Source organism: Phasianus colchicus, chromosome 1 (genome assembly GCF_987193195.1).
Source record: "Phasianus colchicus chromosome 1, bPhaCol1.hap1.1, whole genome shotgun sequence".
Lineage (NCBI taxonomy): Eukaryota > Metazoa > Chordata > Aves > Galliformes > Phasianidae > Phasianus > Phasianus colchicus.
In genome coordinates this window covers 36,504,701-36,521,691 of record NC_143436.1, presented here as the reverse complement: position 1 = coordinate 36,521,691, position 16,991 = coordinate 36,504,701, and the positions used below count along the sequence as shown (strand labels likewise).

Sequence of the window (16,991 nt, the reverse complement as noted above, 5' to 3'; positions counted from 1 at the left end):
CATTTGTTGTGAGCCAAATGAAACAACAAAACAACACAACACATAATATATACACTTAGCTATACGTAAGTGCTCAAGGGTGCACAAGACAATGTCAATATCACCACTACATATTTATTTTGATCACCTTTTTAAAAAGTTGTTACAAAAGCACGTAATAGCTTAAGACGTTATAAGCATAAACTCAGGAAGTTGTAATGGTCAAGAGTGAAGCTACATAGAAAAAAATCCCTTAACAATCATTTGAAAACAAAACTTTAAGAAGCTTTTGCAAAAATGACTCTTCCATCTCCTGTTGGTATGACATCATTCTTCTCTGCCAACTACAGCCGCTTCTATTCCCCATTTTGTCCACTTCTCCCATAAGCTTTCAGGATTTCTCATTTGTCATTCCTGGTGACTGGAACACCCACCTTCCTTCTCTTGAAGTCCCATCCTAAGATCCACTTCTGCAACACTGCCTACAGAAAGAGTAGGCAACTAAAACACTCATACTCTATGTCAGCAATGTGCCAAGCATCAGCTTTCACTCTAGACTGTGCAGCATAGCGTCACATTTTACCTTTCTGACCACACCTGACATGGCTTCTCCCTAAATGTATCAAATCTAGTAGAGGGAATTTACTGAGAACCAGTTAGTGTCTGGTTAGCACTGGTGTCTGAGAATGCTCCCTGCACCTCCAGGTACTTACAGGAGAGAAAGCACGTTCAATGTTACACATATTGCACTGTGCCTGTGTGCATCAGTGTATGTACATGTATGTAATGGACAAACATTGAAAAGAATAGCCTTTTTTTTTCCATTGTAAAATGTTCCAATCATTTGCTAGCTCACCTGAACTTTCTCATCAAGCTCATCAAAGCAACTTTAATTAAACAGAAGTGGAACATATTTTTTAAGCATTTTTGGTTTTGCTTAAGAAGCCGTGACACTAAACCTTTTATCCTTGAAAATTTTGATTGAATTTAACTAACAGCCTATAGAAAATGTCGATGTTTACATAGGCCAAAGTCCACAACACCATGCTCACTCTGGTATTAAACAGTTATATGCATTACAAAAGGAAAAGATGTTTAAAAATGGTTGATTTTGTAACTTTCTTTCATTACAAAAGGGAGTGATGCCTAAGACTTCTTGAGCTGTGCAAGGCACTGTCAAAAATGACCAATGAAGATGAAAAATGTAAAAACACAACAAAAACAATTTAGACAACACGTAACTACTAGATATAATCAATGATCTAGTTTCAGTTACAAATACAGTTTTCAAAGATGAAAAAATAAAGCCTTGTCAAGGCTATGATTGAAGTTTTCTGAGCATAAATAATAAAACTAAAACAATTGCCACTAAAAATATTTATACACAGCTTAAAGCTTGATGAAGCCTTCCCTTACACACATTTAATGTGCTTGAAACTACCTCACTATTAAAAGGGGAAAACAAGTTTATCCAACTTACATCTTTTTCTGACCGATGTGGGAACATCGATGATTGGCTGTAGTACATGTTTTCATCATGGTAGTCACCATCAACCCCCTCTACAAACTTCTTCCTTGAAGCACCAAACATGCTGTTTGTCACCTAAAGAAAAGAAATGATACGTAAGATTGAGCTTGCTACACATTTCAATATTATACTTTTAAAATACATGCACGTATGGGACTGTTAAAAAGTTGTTCTAGAAAGCTAAAAATTCCTCTGTAAATCTTACATAGATATTGCCAGTGTAATTATCATCCATCCAGGAGTTTCAGTGACAAAATTACTTATTTCAGAAGGGACTAGGATGGGAAGTGATTAGACAGTTTGGTTTGCAGAGGAGCATATATCCCAGTGCCTTTCACTCAGGTTTTAGAGTTACAGAACATCAGACAAGAAGTTATTTTCTCAGTTTTCCCCATCTCAGGAGAAACACTAAATTAAAAGAAAATACAGAAATGTCTCTTAGAGTGCAACTAAATTAAATATATATATATACGGAGACAAGGAAACCATGCCTCAACATCACAAGTTTGGGGAAAAAAAAAAACCAACAACAACAACAAAAAACCCAACAACTTTTACTTGACCCTGCACACCGAGACCCATGATGGAGTAAGAGCAGGTTGAGCTTAACCACACTCAATTGTGACATCAAGACTGGCAAAGTTATTGCAGGCACCCATAGGAAAACACAAGGTTTTATTTTGCCCTTAAATCCCCGAGGCACTTGCACACACACAGCTGCTAAGTCAGGAACTTGAAACTGAAGAAAGAGCAGCCATGCAGCTGTTCACAGAACCTTAATTCATGAGCAAATTTCCTCCCACAGTAAGGTCATACAATGTCACTACAGGATCTACCACATACAGTGCATACTTATGCACCTGACTTATTTTATTTATGTAAAAACACGCACTGCTGTCAAATTTCTAATCTGTCTGGCTACAAAACACTGAGCCCACACAGAGCAGGCTACCCAACAGGTTAATGTTCGAACCACACTCTGGCCAGCACTGTGCAGCCAGCCCAATTCCCTGTATGAAACAGAAGACTGGAGAGGGGGCAATGAATAGGGGGCAATCAAAGCTGAACTGCAGCACACCTTCACATGGATCTGTAACATCCTGAAGATAAGGAAGGGAAATTGCAGCTTATGAAATGCTCTGAGCCTGAAGACTTACTGTCAGCACTACTGACAGCATTAGCTAAGCATCAGACTTTAAAAGAAAAGTGCCCTTTTATGCTACTTGGGCTCAGAACTGACACTGACCGAATTTCAAAACACTTTTCCTGGTTGGCTGCAAGAGGAATTACTTTCAGCTCAAAACCTTATTATCCACTCTGATACAAATTTACTCTGGTATTCCTCATAGTGTGCTTTATTCACATTTCACCTTTACCAACGAAGATTTCCATGCAGTGTTCGGTAACACAGGTGCTCCCATAATACGAACAACCCATCTCCACAATTTCAAAGTCACGGCACTTCTGAGCAGAAGCGGAGCGCTTAGGATGCACGCACACTATGGCTATAATCACAGAAACGGCCCCAAATGTTCAGCTAAACAAAAACTTATGCTTTTCTCAGAAAAAAAAAAAAATTCAGTTACACAGGCTGCCCATGTCTACAAAAAAATTAAAAATCAATGACAGGTATATAAAGGCACCTAAAGGTACTGCGCGTCTTCTCCAGATGAAACTTGCTCTTTTTTGTGCAAGACCATATAACACAAACATAGAGTCCCAAAGTGCTTGAACGCATCCAGCTGACTTTCACACTTGTAGTGAAGCTTTTATTACACTATAAGCATATCCCACTGTGCTAATCCCCTTACAATGCAATTATCACCTACCAGATGGAATGGAGCATTTAACAGGCTAAGGGGATTATCTTGTCCTTTGCTCTGCCTGAATAAAGTGTGGAGAAAAGGGTAGCTGGCTTTCACCATTGCAAAAATGATAATGAAATGTTTGGGTGAAGCTATCCCCTAGCAGCTCAGCTTATCAGCCAACCACAGCTTTTGAAAAGGTAAAAACACACTTCCTCACAAGTCCCTAAGGATTCTTTAGAACTCTTAACAATACTGGGATAAGAGATGACTTTTTTTTTTTGCTAATTCGAATGAAAAGATGTATTAGAAGACTAATTTTTTTTTTTTTTTAAACATACTCAACACAGTACCATAAAAATATAAAACTTGTGACCAAAAGCAAATCAACAAAGCATACACCGTATGGTACAGACATAACATGCTATTCAGAGCTGCAGTACAGGAACTACAGGTAGGAAACAACAATTCTGTCTCTGACCCATAAAGCTTTGGGTCTCATTTCTGTAGACATTTACACACTGTTGTCTACATACACACATAGCCACCATAAAGGCTTCAGAGGCAGTGGGATAAGGTCAGAGCACTGGGTCTTGGAATATTTTTAAAGATGCTACAAGGATGCTGGTGTGCCAGAAAATGAAGTCCATACATCGAAAAGCTGGAAGATATTTTCATGCTTTCTTCCAAATTAAAAGTGCCTAAGATTATTTTCTACACTGATAATTGTTTGAGAAAGCGGCCCCAAAACTAATCAAGATTATGCCCAGAGGCCTGACAAAACACACCGATACTAATATGGAACCTTACAACTGCATGGTTATTAGAAAGAAGCGAAGAAAGCTTTTTATAATTAGAGGGATAAAATATTGATATTTTTATTAGTTACATGGTAACTAAAAAGACAGGGCTGACAAAACACAGGGAGCAGAGCAGTGTTATCAGGATGCAGCTGCAGCTGGGACAGGGCAAGCCTGAAGGAACCCTGGCCGCAACCAGTAACCAGGTGCACTGCAGTGAAGCCCTTCCAGAGTTGGGCAGGGCCTCTGCCTTTTTGTGAGCCTGAGGGAAGTGCTGTGGGAACTGCAGGTCCCACAGGCAGCTGCTGGGTCTCAGCAGTTTCCCTGAGCTAAGAGGGCTGCCAGTTGTTCTTGGGGCACAACACCACTACCCAGCCCTCCAAAGCCAGGCAGCCACTGAAGACCAGTGAGTGGGAATAAAGGCTGGAGATGCAGCTGCCATCCAGAGACTGCTTAAGTGCAGACAGTTCTTCTGTAAGCACCAACAGCCAGTTTACCTGCTTCCCAGAAGCAAGCGGCTGGCAAGCCTCTGAATGAGAGATCCTATCCCTATGCAATTCTGTAATGTGACAGAGGGGTTATGCAAAGACACAGGATTTGCCTGTAATGTAGAAAATACTAAAATCTCCGTCTTAAGCTGCAAAAAGATCTTTATAATTACTTATAAAGTGATGCCATGATTGCATTTTACATTAGTTTAACAGCTTGAAGCAAGTAAGTTTGTTTGAAAACATGAAACCAATCCTGTGGCTGCTTTGCAGTACTACTGTAGGTAGCATCCAAGGATGGCTCAAGCTCACTCATGACATCAACACTGGCAACTCAAAACTAGGAAGACACTGCAACATCTCCCTGGAGACTGAATGTTTTTAATTTTGTACAGAGCAGAAAAATCAATCACTGAGTTACAGCTGACTTAACTCTTCATCATTACAAGAGCTGAAAACTACATGTAATTAATACAAATTAAAAAAAAAAAACAACAAACAAACCACTTAAGGAGTTTGGGCAGCACCTCCTCTGTCCTGCTCCTGAAATGACAACAGGGTTTGCCAACATGCACACTGCCACTGTGTGAGAGCACAACTCCAGGTTACAATCTCAGCCTGACGTTACGTAATTTCTGCCAACCTACAGCTCAGGCCATCTGATGCTGCTATTTAGCTCTTAGCAAGCAAAGTCAACAATTCGCTCTATTTTTATTTCCCATTGCAAATCAATGCTTTCAAATAAGGTAAGATACTTGAAGTATCTACAAAAGAATGTCTCAATGAGCCTTTCAGTGGAAAGCAGGTGTCAATTTAATTAAGTATCACAAGTCACACACCGGTAACCACCAAATCAATCTGCAATTTATGTCAAAACAGAATTTGTAATTCTATCAGTTGGTACAAGACAGCATAAATCTTATTTATAGGAAAAGCTAACATTTATGACCGCACTTCTCAATATCAAAAATAATTCCAATTTGGCACAAAGTGGAACTGATACACAATAGAATACATACTACTAACTTGTTTGACAAAAAAGATCTCTCAAATCCCAGCCCCCTGGTGGAATATGCTAAGAGTTATTTAAAAACACAATAAAGCACAAAATGTACATGAGCACAAAATTTAAAAAATGCATATATCATTTTCAGGATGAAAGAGAAATAGAACTTGAAGTTGAGACACCCCTGTTCCCTCATTTAATTTCACAGTCACAACCATTCAGTTTCTCCAAGGTGATGCTAATAGAGCATTCTCCATGCTTATGGCACGGCGTTCTTTCAAATAACTTTGTAGTACCAACTGTATGTAAACATGGAAAAAGGAACACTGCACTCTATTTCTTTCATACATAACACGAGCACGGGCTTGCACTCACTTTAAGAAAACAATACAGTATGTATTTTGTCCATCTTCATCACAGGCTTTATCTTGTTTTAATTTACTTAAGTATCTTTAAGTTAAAGTTCCAGAAATATGAAAGACTGAAATGAAGATCGCAGCATAATTGAGAACCAAGCCTACCAACAACCCTGAGGGTTGCAGAGCCTTTAGAACAGTCTCCGTGTCATACAGTTGATAGATTCTTTTTCAAATTCCACTCTGTGGAAATCAGCAGCCATAAAGCAACTCTGTCACTTACAGACTGACTTGAGTCAAGGTTCAAAGTACTTCAAGACTCAACCTGTCTCCTTAAAACACTGCACGGTTTTTCTCTCAGAAAGGAAACGATATAACAGATGATATATGCAGCAACTTCTGTGCTGCAAATGAAGACTGAAATTTTGAGCACGAAGGAAATAAGGGACATTTAATTATTATTTCAGACTGTTCTCCATTCTTACTGTCAAGAATGGCTACATATACAGTTCTCCAAGTGTTTGCTGGAGTATAACAACACTTTGGAAAGCTTCACTAAAACATGCGTCTCTGCAAACGCAACACTCACCAACATCAAACAAGCCACAGAAGTTCCCCTGACAAAGACCTTGACCTTTAACTATGTTTAACTGCTGTGAAATGAGCATTTTAAAACTGTCCTGAAATAAAACAATACAGGAGGCACAAGAAAAATAACCCATGCTAAAATAGACTAATGGTCATCAAAATCACTACAGCTAAACTTGAAAATGTAGAATGCAAACAGCTCCAATGGGTTTCATGATGTGGCTGACATCTCACACATTCTGCACCCTCACACCACAGGCCTGGGATTTGGAAGATGAAAGAAACCAACAGTGACTGGGGACATGATTCTTCCCTAAGCTGTCCAGATGCCTTCCATGGATCTGATCAATGAAGTGTACTCTCAAAGAGAAGATAAAGAACAAGAAATAATCTTTGGGCAAGCTATAATATAAAGAAACACACACAGGAAAGACATTTCAAAGATGTGAAAAGTAGCAAGTGGCCAGCCAAAGTCACCAGAAGAACAAATAAACTAGTACTCCATCAGGACTGGCCATAGAGAGAAAGCAAGAAGCTGCCAAACCTATTCTATTCCTCAGTGATGTGACCTAAGGAGACACAGGAGTGTGTCTTCTGCAGACATACTACTGAAGTGCCAAGTTCTGACTAACAGCACACGTGTACCCACACACACTGCAAAATGTGTCAACAGAGTCAGCAACCAAAAAAAAGTAAACAATTATACTACTACATTCCACCAGCCACACAAAATGTGAGCACACTTACCCAATTTCTCTCTCCTTGATGCCTCCAGTCATTTGAAGGATTTACAGAAGATTCAGACGGGTTCTAAACTAGATTTAACACAGTACTTCTGAGTTAGTATTACAAAATGCTATACACTTGCCTGTGAAATGGCCTTCAACTCATATGTGTCGCCACAAAGACAACAGTTCAAAAAGAAGTGACAGTTCAAAAATTGTGCCAGTAGCTTACACTATATATTGGCTAAAATAAACAAAATCCGATAGTATTTTAAGTATGTATGCATTGGAAAACAGCAATGTTTTTATTTGAAAAAATTATGTGCTAGCACACTCTTGTCCTTTACTTACGTACTACTCACAGACACTGTACATAAAAAACTAATTTAAAAGATGTTCTCAGTTGATGACCCATCAAGAGAATTATCAGCTAAACGTACACTGTGTGTATCACATCAACGTGTGCATAATAATTTTTTATTATTCGGGGGCTATTCCATCAAATTGGAAATAAATAAGAAATCAATCATGCTAAGAAAGCAAATGTAATTAAAATTAAGCAACTTCTTTGTTTTTGTAGTTAAGTACCTACATTGTTAAGGGAAAACAAAGTAAAACCTAACAAACAAGGACTTAAAATAACCGATAGGCAAACTTGAATTTCTAGCAAACAATTACAGTACACCCTTTAATGTTAACAAAATATCAGTTTTCAAGGACAACAGTCGGAGTCTTAACAAGAAGAGATTCAGCTGCTGAGTTTAGAAATAAAACAACAAAACCCACAAAGTACATATCAGTTTCAGTTTACAGGTCACCTGGGTCTTCTGGCCTACCCACACCATGAACAAGCCCTTATTTTAATAGGAACAGTAAGAAACTGTTCTAATCAAAATTACAAGAAAAATTAATGAAGTCATGAAACAGTGCAGAATCACAGTATTGCTTAACTCAATTCTTTATAGATAATCATCACATCTGCTTCCAATATTCTCATAACAACTGTAATTTTACAGTGGCACTTATCCCAGACACTCAAAGTTTATTCTGCAAGTCCCTCTCCACTAGAACTTGAGCCTCAGTCATACGTAAAACTTTTCATTGGAAGACATCAGAATGATAACTTCATCCCTTACTGCGTATGATAATCTGAAATTCACTCCGTTGTGTAATTCAGAAATGGACTGGCTGACAGCTGCTTGCAGTTTTGATTAAACGTTGATTTCACAATTGAACATTTCAATTTGTCAGATGGACTGCATCACAGATTATTTTTCTGCAGATACAAGTCTTGCTGTATTTCAACAAGTACCTTCTCACAGCAGATTAAAGATATTCTCTTATTCAGCAAGTTAATCTGTTTGAATTTTATCTCCAATTTGATGCCTAGACTTCACTTTAAAACAAATAAATGGTCAGATAAATAAATAAATAATGCAGGAAAAGGCACTTTAACCATTTGGAAAGTCTAAAGCCACTCAGACGCACTCTGGAGAGTTGTATGAGCTCTAATAGAGCACGTACAATGGTATAGCCCAGCTTTAAAAGATTAAGAAATAAGCACCGTTCTAAGTCCTTTAGAAATATCCAAATGCTACTGTTTCCCCAAGTCCTCAAAGAAATTGAAATACAGCATTTTTTTTTTAAACATTGCAAAACTCAGCAAACAGATAAAAATACAGTTCCCATATTCAGCAAATTCAGCTGCTACATATTCTTCAAATTCACATCATATACGTACAATGTGAAATCTGTCTGAATCACATAATCACAGAATGGCCTGAGTTGGAAGGGACCTCAAGGACCATCAAGCTCCAAACCCACCACCAAAGGCAGGGCTGCAATCCTCCTCATTTAATACTAGACCAGGTTGCCCAGGGCCCCATCCAACCTGGCCTTGAACACCTCCAGGGATGGGGCATCCACAACCTCTCTGGGCAGCCTGTTCCAGCACCTCACTACTCTCATAGTAAAGAACTTCCCTCTGATATCCAACTTAAATCTTCCCTCCTCCAACTTAAAGCCATTTCCCCTTGTCCTGCCAAGGCTATCCTAAAGGCTGACTTAAAATATATATGTGTGTATATATATCACCACCAGAAAAGGAGTAATTCCCACTAGTTCCTCTCAGCAATGAGCATCGCATGGTATCAAGACAAAAATATTACCACTCCTGTTACATAAGGAGAAGAGAAAAAAAACCCAAAGGCAAATACTAAAACAAAAACTGGAAGTAATAGGGAAGCAATAGGCTACCTAAATGAACGACAGTCCTGTGACAGAGCAGCAAAGTCAGACTCTGTAAGGGTAAATGCCTGTTGCCAGCACAACAGCAGTCACCTCAGACTTCCGGGCTCAGCCTTCAGCCTACTCCAAAGAGCTCAGACAGGTGTGGGTAGAAGAATCACTACCCATAACGTGCAAACACAGGATAATATTTACCTTCCTCAAATGACTCACAGCAGTTCCTGTCTTTTTAGCTACTGCAGAGCAAGTTCTTGACTTAAGGTTACTCATTTGCCAACTGCTACAGCACGTTAAGAAACAATCCCACCTCCAGATATGAAACCAAAACACTACTGCTTGAAAGTCAACTATTCGAACTGCATCAGGAGTCACTCACTGATTCACTGTCACTACACAGACCCAAGTGTTGTGGTTTTTTGCAGTGGGGTTTTTTTTAAATGTTGTTTTTTTGGGTTTTGTTTGTTTGTTTGTTGTTGTTTTTGCCTAAGAGGATTATTTTAAGAAGCATCTGACTTCAGAAATAACACTAAGGTGCACACAAATATAAGTTTCAAAGAGGTAACTGCTGCCTTGAAGAAGATCACGTAGCTTCTGAAATTTTATTCATATCTACATGTACATTCCATCTTGCTCATGCTGATTTCTGACTTTTTAAAGGGACAGGTGCTTTTTCCCTTTGGATAAGAAGGTGCATGCATTACACGTGGCGCTGTCTAAAGGACAAGAGGTTCCAAAGATCACAGAATACCCCTAGTTAGAAGAGATGCTCAAGGATACTGAGTCCAACTCCAGCTCCTCACAAAATCAAACCATACTACATCTGAGACCATTGCTCCCTCAACTCCAGCACTTGGGGCCGTGACCAGTAACCTGGGCAGCCCATTCCATGCCCACCGCCCTCTGGTGCAAACCCTTTCCCCAAACTCCTTACACAGCTCCATGCCGTTCCCTCGGGCCCTGTCGCTGTCACATAGAGCAGAGCTCAGCGCTGCCCCTCAGCTCCCTGTGAGGAGCTGCAGCTGCCATCAGGCCTCCCCTCAGCTCCTCTGCTGAGTAAACTGAGGGACCTCAGCTGCTCCTCACAGGTCTTGGCCTCCAGACTCTTCATCTTTGTACATCTCTTTTGGACGCGCTCTAATAGTTTTATGTCCTTCTGATATTGTGGTTCCCAAGCTGCACGCAGTGCTCAAGGTGAGGCCGCACAGCAGAGAGCAGAGTTGGACAACTTCTTCCTTTGCCAGGCTGGTGGTGCTGGGCCTGGTGCAGCCCAGGGCACAGTTGGCCCCTTTGGCTGCAGGGCACATGGCTGGCTCAGATCATTTTGCTGTCAACCACAACCAAAATACAATTATTATTATTATTTTTTTTTTTTAAAGTTGCAAAATGTCAGCAGTAAGGCATTCACACAGCCCCTACATATTCTGAGCCTTAACTGCAGCATCTTCATTTATCTATGGGACAGTTGCAGCTACACAGACAAAAAACAGTGGTACGTATAGTCTTATTCCTTAGGCCCACATGTGCTTAAACCCAGCTCTAAAGGGACAAACAAGCAGGAATTTCTCAATTTTTCTTTCCTTTTAGCAATTGCAATACCCAGAAGAAGTATCCAAATGAGTTTTCACAACATCACTTAAACAGTATATTCCAGTCTATTCTTAGGGAATCTGCCTGGAATTTGCTTCTCTGGATGACCTGCCTCACAGCTTTCCTTTCAAAGCATGTCATCCCAAACCATTACCTATCCTTAATCTGCTCTCTTCTATTCTCAGCTGGCTCCCATTCACTTCACTTTGGTGGCCACAAACAGCAAACTTTCAGAAAATATTTTTCTATGTAGGAAATCGTTAAGTGGAGCATGCATAATTCAGATAATTAGAGAAATTAACCTATTACAAAAAATCATACTAAGCTTCAAATTGCTTTCCTCAGAAGCCTGGAACTGTGACAGATTCTATACACTTCTTATGGAAGCAATAAAAGGCTAGCGTGCCCATAAAGCCATGAACAGAAGGGAGCGGTTCAGGTGGAAGAGATCAGCTACAAAGATCAGCTAAGATCCAACTGCCTGCTGTTAGATCTGTCTGCTTCAGGGCTGACCAGAACTTAAAGCACAGTACTGAAGGCAGCATCCAAAAGCCTCTTTAGCACTTACAGGCATCTACCACCTCACTAGGAAGTCTCTCCCAGTGTCTGACCACCCTCACGGCATAGAAATGTTTCCTGCTGCCCAGCTCAACCCCTCCTTGCAGCTCTGCGCTGTTCCCATTCCCAGGAGCAGAGCCCAGCACCTCCCTCGGCTTCCCCTCCTCAGGAGCTGCAGAGAGCACTGAGGTTGCCTCTCAACTTCCTCTCCTCCAGGCTGGGCAGCACAGTGCCCTCAGCCTCTCCTCGCAGGAAATGCCCTCCAGCCCCATTACCTGCTTTGTTGCCCCTCTCTGGATGCTTCTAAGGATCCTGGTGTCCTTGCTATAACGTGAAGTCCAGAACTACCACACGTAACACTCAAGTTAAGACTGCAACACTAAATACAGTGGAAGAATCACCTCTTTTGACCAGCTGGCTATGCTGGGTCAGATTGGGGGTTTAATTCATCCCAAAACGTGGCTTGCCCCCTTGGCTGCCAGGGCACGCTGCTGACTCATGAAATGAAATAAATCTTAGAACTAGTTATATGTTAGTAGATTCAGCTGAAAACTCAAAGACGACTGCAAGACAAGGAGGTAAAGTAGATATTGGGAACAAAAAGTTTCAGCTTGATAAAGCTGTTGCAATTTGCATAAGCAGCTGAAAACAGGGTATTTCAGCAGGGAAATGCCAGTCCACTGTTGATGTATCAGCAGTATCAACCCTAGTTACTGTATTCACCCCCACTGATGGGATGCACTGAAAGCTTGCAGTCTGTTATCTAGCACACACCATGGGCTGTGTATGGCCATACAGATGAGGAGAGAAATTAAAAATTTAAAAAAAAATACAAAAAAAAAAAACAAAACCCTCAAAGGACATAAAGGAACTCCTATACCGATAATTAAGCAGGTCAAGGGATAATCAGATAGGCAATAAACCAGATTTGAAAGCTAATATTTTAATGTATGGAATCCCTAGACAGGATGAACACAAACACCTTTCTTGATGAGAAGTTTAGAATGTCTTAAGGGAAAAAAAGAAATCTTTACCAGACTTTTGTTCTTCACTGGTATCTGATAGTCATGACATCTTCATGAAGCTTAGTTTTGCTTCCTGGACTTTTTATGTTTGTTGCTCTTAAGAGCGATCAGAACAGGAAGTTAAGTAAGACAGCAAGCTGGACTTCTGCTTCACAACTAAGAGACCCACTAAGCTAAAGTATGTTTCTCTACAAGTTACAGCTTCAGTACCTACACAATTTACCATCTATAATGCTGAATATCACTTTAGCCAGACAATACCTTTTTTCCAATGGACAACACAAATAATTCAGACACGGATCAACAGAGATTAACCCAGAAAACAAACCACCTGCTAACCCAGGCCAAGTCTGACAACTGCCTGCATTAGGGTTCCACTTGCAAGGTACAGATAACTGCTCCCAGTACTGCAGAAATTACATAAAGCTTTCATTAAAACAATAAGCTTTGCTCCTTATTATATTGGTGAGTCCCCTGAAAAGTTTTAAGAAAACTTACACTGACATGCAAAACTTATATGGAAATAAGGTGGTCATCATTTTTCAGAATTACGTCTGCTGTAACTAGTATGCTAATAGCTAATACTTTTCACAGAGAGCCTGTGGCTGTTCCAGAAGCCAACCGTCTACAAGCTACAACTTACAGAGCTGATGAGAAAGGCTACGTGCCCAGTGTGGAAGACAAATATGAATTTGATGGCCAACCTCATTACAAACAAAGCATCTACTTTTCAGTGCCTTGAAACAGACAATGATGTGTTTCTCTACAAATTAATGTCAGCTTCATTATGCTCTCCCGTTTAAAGTATATACATTCAGTTATATGTCAGCCAAGTGTGACATCATTCCTAATTAAATTTGTATATACTTAAGCCTCCAAAATGCAAGACATAACTTCACAAACAAGTGGTACACAATACATACAACAGTTAGGCTACCTTACTAGTTTTTAGTAATTAAAACTCCTTAATTCTCTTGTAAAATATATCCCACTGCTTCAAATTCTTTGCTAAATTTCTTGTATTTTCCAAAATAGAAACTTCTACAAGACAGAAACTTCTACAAGAGAAAGCTGGCAGTGGGCAGAGAAAAACAATGCTCCTAGAAGTCTGAGAGAGGAATCCAGGGGACATAAAAATGAAGAGCACAAGCAGCAACAGCCCTGGCAGGGCAAAGGACTGCAGCATGGAGTTTTCTCCTTATCCCCTCTTTTCTCAAACCAGCTGGGCTCACGATCAAGGGAAGGTGGTTGCTGATACAGCAGCTAAGAGACTTTGGAACAGTTAGTTGGACAGCATCCATGTGCCTGTCAGTAAGCAAGATCAAGCACCCTCTGTGTGACACTGGAACAACGTTCTTTCCTTTTACAACCTGATGTGGTCTCTTGCATCTCATCTGAGCTAAGCGGCTATCACACCATCTGCTAAGGAGCCCAGGTTCCTTCCCCTATGCTTCCAGTACAAGAAGGGTAACCATTATTCAGGATAGGACACTTCCAAGCTGGTTCTGAACAGGCTCCTCTTTTCAAGACTACTGCAGGTCTAGGATTTAGTTGTGTTTTTTTTTTTGTTCCCCCTACCCCCCTCCCCCATCTCAAAATCATCGATTCAATAAAGTCTTTTAAACAGCACTACTGTTACCTATTTCTTCTCAGACACAGCCAAAACATTCATCTTTGATTCACCTAAAACACTGCACTTGAACTAAGAGCAAGTTTCAAAAGCATTTCCTGCAGTTAAGCACTATGTAGTCAGATGAAGACCATAAGCAGAAACAGTAATTTTTTTTTTCTTTTATTAGACTGATGGAGCTTGTTGACAGTAAGTAATTCCATACAAGGCCCATTACTACTTTATTTTTTGCCAGGAAAAAAAAAAATAAAGTTGTTGTTGTTGTTGAAGGATCATAATATAGACTGAAAGAGAGCACATCTAATTCTTAAAGATACTTACAGTACATTCACACACACATTATTATGGTAAGCTGCAGACCATTTGTTTATAGCATCAATAAAAAAGAGGTAATGGTACTGTTTTTATGTTATATTGAACTTAAAGAAAGGTTTTCTTTTACTTTGGGTTTCCTTTGTTGTTTTTGGTTTTGTTTTTTCCCCTTTCTTTTCACCCCAGACATATTCAAAAAAAATAGAAGCTCAGAATATTTTGGCCAAATAATTCATTCCGCACATACAACACATCAAGCTTCTCTTACCTCTAAATACAGCTAGAAAATTCAAAGCATTAAGAACATTTAACACTGAATTTTTGAAGAAAAAGAAATCTTTACGAGCTGCCACGACTTCCTGGCAGCATACTTGCTTCTCAGTGACTCCTCCTCCAGACGCTGCAAGCACACTGACGGTACACTCTGCAAAGGCAGAAACGTTTCCCAAGAGCACAGGCGGGTTAAAGTTAAATGCATGTACAGCTTTTTTGCACGTCCTCCTAAAACATACTTTAGGGAGTCTGTGACTGTTCAGGGCAGACCCTAAAATGTGAAGTTAATCAAAGGATAGGAAACTTTTTTTTTTTTTTAATGAAAACATTAAGTTGCTTTAGTAAGCACGTTTCTTTAAAGTATTCCAGAGCCTGTTTCTTGTATCTTTCTCTCTACAAAGCCAGGCTGTACTGTGATTACAACCATACAGGGTTCAGCCATACAACAAACATCACAAAGCAACTCCAATGTTTTTACATCATATCTAAAGAACAAAGATTCATGCAGCTTTAAAAACTAAAATAATTACTAAATCTATTTTAAAGATGATGAAAAAGTAGCAGACTTGTTTAACATTCTGAACTGCAATTGTGCGCTGACTTTTTTATTTTCATTTTATTATTACTTTTCTTTAACTTTCTTTTTTGTGTGTTTTCAAGTGTTAATTTCCTTTCATAAAGAATTTTCCAAGTTAGATCCTGTCCCACGTTGGAAGAGTGATTTCCTCGTGCACCATCACAAATACAAGTGCCAAGGAGAATTAGGATAGTGCAGTGGAAAGACATGATAGATACCTTTATTAATCTTCCACGTGTTGAATTTATACCACCTATTCAGTCACTCTGTTCACCATTAAGGTCATCCAAAAAATGAATTAACTAGCTGTTACACTCTCATTTAAGCAGGTGGTTGTCAGTCAGATTCTCATGTTGTAAAACTTCGGCTCAGTGAGTACTGTAAACTCTGTTTAAATATCCAAAACTGAAATAACATGTCATTTTTCATCCTAAACCAATTCTCTTTTGGAGTGACAGACTTTATGCCACAACATTATAAAACTGACTGCCAATTTGGGGTAGATCTAAGCTCAGACTGCAAATGTTGCTTAGACCTGGCCCAAGTCCCAGACATGGGATGATCCCCCTACATCTCATATTTTACTCCCAGTTTCTCAGAAAACATTGTCATAACGTATTCTGAGCATCAAGACAAAATGTCAATTTTCATTACCCCAACAGCCTGGTAAATCCAGCAACAATACAGTACTGCCTGTTATTTTGCTCTCAATAAAGTATTTTATCAAAAATTGGATCACTCAGCCTTCAAATAAGATATATAGTCTTGCTCACAATAGAAGTTTTGTTTTCGGCGAAGTGTTTGCAGAATCAAGACCTCAACTTTCATTTTTCTTTCCCTACAGTTAGTTTCATGAAATTCAAAAATTATTCCTGGCCAGTGTCATTATTACACTTTCATCTAGGGTTGCAATAGCAAAGCACTCCCATCAATTTTAGTCTCAACACACTTTCCCAGTATTGCAGATGGGAAAAATGTAAGAATTTAAATCACGATGCTACAATCTGATGCCAAATTCTTTCAAGTCTTCTCAGGGTCAGCCAAGTCCTGGAAGAAGTTCTTGCTTCTTAAATGACATAATCCTTCCCCCCGCCCTGCACGATTCTGAAGCAGGAATCTTAAAAGTTTTGCTTTTAAAAGGAGACACAGTTCCAGCACTAAATCTTGTTCAGGAAAGATAACTGGATGGAGAGAGAACAATTTCTTCGCCACATTTCAGACATTAAAATAAATTTCAGATAACACTATTTAATTTATCTATGTATTAAACACACAGAAAAAGGAAGTTAAGATTTGCACTCAAAATCCAAATTAATACTTCAAAGGCACGGGTATGTCTTCTCTGAGCAGCAGCCTAAGAAGAATATGAAAGGTGCTACGTTTTGTCGTGAATCTATGTTCTGAATAACTGGAAGCAGTTATGAGTTACATAAATTGGTAATGTAACTATTTTCATATTAAACAAAACAGCTCTTTCCAACAACTGGGAATATGCAACAAACTACAA

The 16,991-nt window shown here is 39.4% G+C and overlaps 1 protein-coding gene across 4 annotated transcripts in view; it reads right to left on the bottom strand.

Moving 5' to 3' along the window:
• The window catches only part of CNOT2 (CCR4-NOT transcription complex subunit 2), a 93,048-nt gene that overhangs the window by 38,327 nt on the left and 37,730 nt on the right, over positions 1-16,991 (bottom strand). For 3 of the 4 annotated variants that reach the window (XM_031589471.2, XM_031589467.2, XM_090138655.1), the window contains exon 2: positions 1,460-1,582. In XM_031589471.2, the coding sequence (XP_031445331.1) occupies positions 1,460-1,570 (111 nt within the window). In that variant the 5' untranslated portion in view covers positions 1,571-1,582. Of the gene's footprint in view, positions 1-413; positions 462-1,459; positions 1,583-16,991 lie in introns of all 4 variants that reach the window. The other variant, XM_031589468.2, reaches the window with a different exon arrangement.